Here is a 7,579-nt window from a genome sequence, read left to right as displayed (position 1 = left end):
CCCCCTCGCCCGCCCCCGAGAGAGTCATGTGGCAGCCAGCGCACCCAGCAGCCTTGGCTCAAGACAGTGGGCTCGATCCTGAGCACTCTCAGGGCCTCGTGAAGCCAAGAGAGCCCTCATGCATCAAGAAGCCTGCTGCAAGAGGCCCAGGAAGCAGAGGCAGCTGAGGGGCTGGAAAGAGGAGATGACACAGGTGAAAGCAGCTTGTTGACTCTGGATGAGCAACATGCAAAGCATGATTTACCTAGGATGCACCTGCAGCTGGGGAGGAACGCACCAGTGCCCCCAGGATCAGGGTAGGTATTGGAGGGATGTGATGGCCCCGATCCTCTGCGTGAGTATCCCTGAGCAAAAATAGAGACTGCAGGTGTTGATGTAGCCCATGAGACCAGGAATAGAGGGTCCAACTGGGGAAGAGATTATCTGGATGCACCCCTGTTGCTAAGGGCAAAAGAAAGGAGGGGAGAACCTGTTCGATGGTCCCTGCCGTCATGACTGCTGGCCCCAGCGCTCCATCTGCAGGAGACACAGCGGGAGTCAGAGCCCCTGGTAGCTCAGAGAGAGGCACAAAGTAGAGAAGTGGTTTCTGTTACAGTGCCCCAGCCAGGCAACGAGGACTAGGACCCAGGTAAGGTCACCCTTCGGGAGCAAAATAGAGACTTCTGCTGGGAGCAGCTATGGTAGAGATGCAGCTGAGGCATGGAGAGGAACCCCTCTAGCAACTAGCAGCACCTCCTTTTTCCTGCTGGGGAGGAAGAAGCATCAGGTGCATTAATCCTGCCACCCACGCATGTCAGCAAATATGAGTTTGGCTAGGAGTGGCCGAGAAAAGCCAGACAGACACAGAGGGATTAGCTGCACAGTACCAATGCAACACCCTTGTCAGGCATCTAGGTGGATCCATACAAGAGCATCCAGTCTTACCACAGCACGGGCCCAGGCAGGACTCTAGTGAGCCTGGGGCTGCTATTTGATTGAAAAAAAAAAAAAAATAGCCACCAGCCCAGAAGCTGCTGGTAGGTATCAGGGCATAAATGCACAGCCCCATAGTGGAGTGGGAGAGGTAGCTGGTCTTGGCACTGTTACCACTAGAGCAGCTGGGAAAGGAATCCGGTCCCTGGACTTTCCTTTGGGAAGTAGAAGCTGCCTTCCTTGTCCTGTGCTGCCATCGTGTGATTAGAAGAAGCAACGAGCATCAGGGGAGCCTCCGTATCCTCCTAGAAATAGCGGTGGATCGTAGACCCAATTCCACCCCAGCCACAGCCACAAGGGACCCTGCAACCAACGGCTGTGGGACAAGCTATGCCACCCCTATCCCCCCCACACCTGGCTCGAGATCTGCAGGAGAGCCTAAGCCCTGCGTGAGAGCTGGCCAAGGGGCAGGTGAAAAGGAGGAAGCCAAGGTGCGTACTAGAAGTGGCAAGAGAGAAGGAAGAACAGCGCGAGGGGAAAGGCTTGGGTCCGAGAAGAGCTGAGCCATTATTAATAGGTGCTATTTGGGAATTTGTGCAGTGCCATTTCCACATCTAGTCCAACCCCTGCTCGAAGCAGGACCAGCCCCAACTAGACCATCCCAGCCAGGGGTTTGTCTACCACCAGGCCTTAAAAGCCTCCAAGGATGGAGATGCCACCACTTCTCTGGGTAACCTGTTCCAGTGCTTCACCACCCTCTTAGTGAGAGAGTTTTTCCTAATATCCAACCTAAACCTCCCTTGTTGCAGCTCGAGTCCATTGCTCCTTGTCCTGGCAGTTGGACACTTCTCAATTTGGGATAAAAAAAAAAAAGCATTGAGACCCCCCTCACAGGCACTCCAGGGCTCAAGCTAGGCTACAGCTGCAATGCAAAGGCAACCAGAGCCCTAGAGTAGACACAGCTCTGCCGCCTAAAAGAGCCGTTTCTGCAACCCAAGCTCCATCACATTGCCTGAACAACAGAAGTGTCCACATAGGGAGGCTTGTTGAAAGAGGTCATTTCCCAGCGGTGGCTGACAGCGCCGTGTTGTGCACACAGGGTCCTGGTTCTGCCTCTCCTTTGTGCTTTCCTCCGCCCTTCCAGAGAAGCAGCAGATGAGACACAAGCAAGAGACTCCCTTTGAAAGTTTTCATGTTATTTTAATGCAGTATCAAGACGCTGGAAGCTGCCACCATTGCTGTTGAGCCCAGATGTCCCCGCAGAGCCGTACATGCCGTGCCACAAGCTCACTGCTGCTACAGTTCTTGGTTAAAGGGCTTCTCACTGCGCCAGCCCCATCCACACGCCACGCTGCCCCTCCTGACTCCTCAAGAGGCTGCCACTTGTGTGAGTGGCTCTTCCAAATACTGGACCAGCGCCTGGGCCTGTCGGGAGAGATTAAGATGTAAGCCGAGCACGAGGGTCAGCAAGTAGAGCAGAAGCAGCTCTCAGCCTGGATTAGCTCTACTGAAATCTAGCCTCTCTACCCTGGGCCACTGTACTGAGAGCAAAGTGCCTGTATTTAGGTGCATACCACAAGCTCCCACAAGTAAGTGACAAGCACCTTGGTTTAGGGAAAGCAGGATGAAGCCGGGGGTGGGGGGGGGGGTGTCCTTTTAACCCACTTGTTCAGTAGAAGATACTCCCCTGATAGGCAACATTCAGGAAAGGTGAGTGCATGCTATGTGGATCAATATGGTAATGTTCCCTCCTTCCCCTCCCATTTTAAAGCAGGGGAGACTGAGGCATGGTGTCTTGCCAGAGGCCGTGGAGCTGAGCACAACAGAACCACTCTCAATTCACAAGCCACGACCTACCTAGAAATTATTTTTATGGCTCCCTGCAACACTCATATAACCCAGACTATAGGCCACGATTTTGATGTTTCTTCAGAGCCAATTCCAGCATCACGCAGGGGCTTTTAAAAGCTTGTAAACACTAATTTCCTCCTGCGCGGGAGACACCCTTTAGAGAGCTGGAAGGTGCTTCCAGAGGCCACCTTAAAGCAAGACTAGTTTCTGTATTTCCTACGTAAAATGCTCTTTCACCAAAGGTCACATTGCTGTATTCTTCAAGTCAAATTTGTACTAAACATGCTTTTCACTGTGCAGTGACACAGCCACCCAGCCATTCTCAGCTCCTCCTCCTGCCCAGGGAGCTCAGCATTACCTTGGCTTTCAGCATCCCAAATCCAACAGTCTCCTTTGCGTACATGCACAGCAGCAGATTTGCCACCCGGGTGATGGCAACGCGGCCCTCCTGCATGGTGAGAGAAAGCGGGGAGGGGAACAGAGCACTGAATCCACATTTGCAGAGTTCTGCCCCAAACCTGCTTCTAGGGGTCTGGCTCGCGGCATCTCGAGGCCCTGCTCTCCCACATTAAGATACCAAGGAGTCGTTGGGAAGATAGTGTGGCAGAGGGGTTAAGGGCCCTCAACTCAGATTTTACTCCTGCTTTGAGAAGGGCCTGCAAAGCAGCCCAACCACGCCCTTCCCCTTTCTGTGCCTCAGTTTCCCCTCAATCTGCAAGACTGGGGCTGGCCTGTCAAGTGGTTTGAGGTCTACGGATGAAGAGTGCTCAATGCTGCTACTGTCTGTATGCAGAGTCCTTTACACTATGCCAAAGTCAGGTCACACTTGTAAGCCTGGGCCTTGTTTTAGCTGATGTTTACACACCCACACCCTTTACTCCAAGTGGCAGGTGCAAAGTGCTCCCCTGTTTTGTAGTTCTACTTCCCAACAATTAGCATTTCCATCAGGGAGATCTCAAAACACTTGAATAAAGCTCACTGGTCCCCACAACAAGGCACATACCAGACCCATTTTACAGATGGGAGAAACCAAGGCAGGAAGAAGCCACCCACTGGGTGCCAGGATCTCATGTTCAAGCTGCCTGGGTTTATCCCACCTTCCTGCCAGGAGTCCACCGAAACCCTCCCCCCCAACCCAGGTACCATGCAGTCCATCAGGATGAACTTCAAATTGTCTTCATTGAAAGCCTGGTGCCCATTCTTGTCATAGGCCACCCAGATGTTGCTGGCGATGGCAGCTGTGACCCTGGCGTCTGTGTCTCCGTAACCAGAATATGCCAGCAGCGAGCCCTCGTTGTTCAGAAGCCTGGAAAGGAGATGCGGGGAGGAGACAGACTTGAACCCCCATATGTACAGCCCCCAGGGTCTCATGCAGCCTCTCTAAAGTCACAAGTATCCCAAGTGTGACCCCTCCACCCCAAGAGGGAAGTAACCAGCACCCTCCCCTCCCTTTAACACAATACCACCCAGGCAGGTTATACCTTCAGCTGTAAGTGCATCACCCCACGTGTGAAAGAAGATCACCGTCTTATTATTATTATTCAAGGCCGAATCCTTTCCAAATTCAATCGTAAAAACCCAATAATCAAGTATCAAGATTCAACTGAGCAAAGCTCAATTGTCAAGTCTGCGTGACTCTACCACTGGGCAAGTGTCCTCCTTCCCGGACCCATCGGTCTGGGGCTTCAGAAGCTCCCCAAATCCAGGCAGGCATCCTACATATAAGCTACAGAAGCCTTGGGGTTTACATTATAAAAAAAAAAAAAAAAAAAAAAAAGGGGGGGGGAAGGGACCTAAGGAGGTTACATCTGGTCCAAGTCCCTGCTGAAAGCAGGACCAGCCCCAACTACATCATCCCAGCTGAGGCTTTGTCCAGCTGGGGCTCTTAGCCATAAAGAAGATCAGCATCTACCCAGCTCCAGGCAACCTCACCAGCTCCAGGACCCGTGCCCCTGATGGTATGTTTTCTTCCTGCCTGTTGCAGCAACCTTGAAATGCAAGGAAGCCAAGGCATCTTTGGCTCTGGGATTGTTTTGCCGGGGGTGCAACTGGGGAGGTGGGAAAAGATTCCCATGCCCTTAGCTTTAAGGCTGTTGGTTGTAGCCGTGTTGGTCTAAGGACATAGGCAGACAAGGTTCTTTGGGTAAACGTGTTATCTTTTATTCGGCCAACTAAATAGTTGGAAAAATTGTTCTTTGCGAGCTTCTGAAGAAGGGTGTTTATACCCAAAAGCTTGCAAAAACAATTTTTTTTCCAAGTATTTAACTGGTTGAATAATAAAAATCAATCAATAAATCAAATTTACCTAAAGAACCTTGTCTGCCTGTGCCCTTAGCAGTGTCTCACGTCAATGCATGCAAGAACGGGCAGAGCTGGAACGAGCCTGGTTGCACTTCAGCAAACCATGCACAGGCACATCAATGCAGCTAGTCCTGCAAGCTAGTGCCCCAGCCTCCCTGGGCAGGGAGAAGACAGGATTTAGGGGCTAGGCTGGATTACTGCTTTTTACGGCATGCTAGGCTGCATTATATGGCTCCTGGCAGGGATGGAAACCCAGTGGTGCCTGTTTCTATCCTGAATTAGGAGGAGTACAGAGGAAGGAGGCTCAGAGGTACTGAGCTGTGCCCCAGGCTTTGGGGACCCTTTTCATCCAGCCACCCCCTGACTCCCCCATACTCACAGGGTGCTCTGGACCCCCCCGGTGTTGGCCTGGCTCAGCACCTGGGTGAGGGCTTTGGGGCGCAGCATGGTCACCACCGCACGGCTCTTGGCCCTGCAGCAGGGAGGAGAGGAAGGCAGACAGCTCTGAGCTCTGCTTCCCCATCAGCTGATGGCCCCTGGGCGCCCGGAGCAGCCTGGGAGCTGTAGTCCTGGCCTGGCTTCTGCCGAGTCAGGCCCACATGCGACAGGCGCAGGCATTGCATGGCCCTGCCAGCAACTCAGGCTTGCAAGGCAGCTGCAGGCAACCTCCAGGACAGGAGCTAGGCACATGGCCTGCACAAAGATCTTGCTGTCCTCCCCCACCCCTGCCAGCTCAGTTCAGTTTCCCTCTTTAAAAAGCAGAAACATTGCTTAGAGTTACCATATGTCCGGGTTTTCCCAGACACGTCCTCGTTTTGGGTCCTCTGTCCAGGCAGTTTTTTTAAAAATATGAACAAATATCTGGGATTTTGCTCTACTCAGCATCAAATTTTTTTTTCCCCCTTGGCATTTCCCAGCAAGGAGCTGTTTGGGGCTGGGAGGAGCAGGCGAAGGGCAATTGGAGGCAGCGCTAGGGGGCTGCGGGTTGGGAGTGAGAGGCACCAGCATGGCCTGGGGGTGGGCAGGGGCTGAGGGTCAGGAGCAAGATAGATAGATAGGCACACATACACTGAAATATATATTTCTATCTTAACAAGACCAAAATCTTGCTTTAACCCCATGGCAGGCACAACATGGCTGGATCTCCAGCACAGACACTCCCAAACAGCCACGAACGAGATCAACCCCCTTCACACCCCACCGCTACTTACATTTGGGAGCTGGTGATGTGAAAACAGAGAAATGAATGCTCTGATTAATCCCCACGTCCACGTCAGCTTCCCTCCGGCCTGGCTGCAGCATTTTACAGCCCGGGGAAGGGGCGGTGGGTGGGTGTGAGCTCTCCAGCTGGCAGCCCTTAGGGATAATCAGCCCCTGGCTACCCAGAAGCTAACCCCTTTTCCAGCGCAGCCTCTCCGTGCCTCAGTTTCCCCTGTGTCACTTACGGAGCAGAGTTGCGAGGATTGAAAGGGGAGGGGGCTCGTGCTAGTAGGCCAAAAGCTTCCTCTGCAGCACGGCCACGGGATGAAACACCGGCAGCTTGCAAATAAAAATCTGGCCATCGTTAGAGATGACCCAGGAGGGAGCTGGGATGCCTATCCAGAGTGCCAGACACCCCAGAGCTGTACAGGCCAAGCCCGAACCGCTTCCAAACGGGGGTCGGTGAGACTCCCGTGAACATGCCGCTGCAGGGACACGCCAACAGCATGTGTGAACGCAGGGGAGCAACGAGGCTACCGAGCACTGGCTGCCTGCCTTGGCACAGAGGGAACCGGGCACCGCTGTGGTGCTGGTGCAGGCTGTGGATGGGTTCCCCACACCCAAGTCTCCGATCAGGAGCACTGGGAAGTAATGAAGAAATCCCTGTCGGCACAGGAGCGGAGCGGGGGGAGAATCCCGCTATGCTGCCAGCAGTACGGGGCATGTGACACGGTTCAGGAAGGGGCCGTGGGCTGCTTAGTAGGAGCGTTGCCAGCAGGTGGAGGGCAGCGATTCCTCCCCTCTGTTCTGCAGTGGTGAGCCCACATCTGGAGTCCTGTGTCCAGTTGTGGCCCCTCCACTGCAGAAAGGAGGTGGGCAGTTGGAGAGAGTCCGGCGGAGGGCAACGAAAATGTTTTGGGGGCTCAATTTGTGATTCGGTGATTTAGAGGCTGGTCCTGTCGCTGCAGCAGCCAGCAGCGCTGGGGGCCTCGGGGGGCAGCCCCAGTCGCAGCATGGCTGGATCCCCCTGCCAGTCCAGAGGGGAGGCTCACATGGACGGGGGGCTGCGGGGAGGGGTCACCGGGGCCTGGAGCTCATGACAGTCACCAAGGGCCATGCATACCCTTCCCCACATCCAGCATGCCTCTCCCCCCAGGGGCATGCATACCCCCTGCACACAGCGTGCCTCAGTTTCCCCACCCAGATGCATGCATACCCCCATGCACACACACAGCGTGTCTCAGTTTCCCCCGCAAGGGGCATGCATAGCGCCCCCCGCCCCCCCCGTGCCTCAGTTTCCCCACCAAGCCCCTCC

General features: G+C 54.2%; 2 protein-coding genes across 2 annotated transcripts in view; one reads left to right on the top strand and one right to left on the bottom strand.

Moving 5' to 3' along the window:
* Positions 1–2,091: 2,091 nt before the first annotated feature.
* LAMTOR2 (late endosomal/lysosomal adaptor, MAPK and MTOR activator 2) lies at positions 2,092–6,396 on the bottom strand. Its single transcript, XM_006032594.3, has 5 exons — positions 6,276–6,396; positions 5,444–5,536; positions 3,907–4,069; positions 3,122–3,211; positions 2,092–2,337 (listed from the first exon to the last, which is right to left on the bottom strand). Coding segments are annotated over exons 1-5 (405 nt in total). The 5' UTR covers positions 6,278–6,396; the 3' UTR covers positions 2,092–2,280.
* A 519-nt stretch (positions 6,397–6,915) lies between these two features.
* UBQLN4 (ubiquilin 4) overlaps positions 6,916–7,579 on the top strand; it is an 11,842-nt gene continuing 11,178 nt past the window's right edge. Inside the window, exon 1 of the mRNA XM_006032613.2 lies at positions 6,916–7,023. Within this exon, the coding sequence (XP_006032675.1) occupies positions 6,916–7,023 (108 nt within the window). The remainder of the gene's footprint in view (positions 7,024–7,579) is intronic.

Source organism: Alligator sinensis, unplaced genomic scaffold (genome assembly GCF_000455745.1).
Source record: "Alligator sinensis unplaced genomic scaffold, ASM45574v1 scaffold811_1, whole genome shotgun sequence".
NCBI lineage: Eukaryota > Metazoa > Chordata > Crocodylia > Alligatoridae > Alligator > Alligator sinensis.
This window is presented reverse-complemented; position numbering and strand designations above follow the sequence as displayed.

Bases quoted from the DNA above. Each gene is read 5' to 3' on its own strand.
- LAMTOR2 (XM_006032594.3), bottom strand. The intron at 4,070-5,443 runs GTGAGTATGGGG...TCTCCTTTCCAG, and splicing joins GGGGGGGTCCAGAGCACCCT to GCTTCTGAACAACGAGGGCT. The intron at 2,338-3,121 runs GTAATGCTGAGC...CTCTCCCGACAG, and splicing joins TTGGGATGCTGAAAGCCAAG to GCCCAGGCGCTGGTCCAGTA.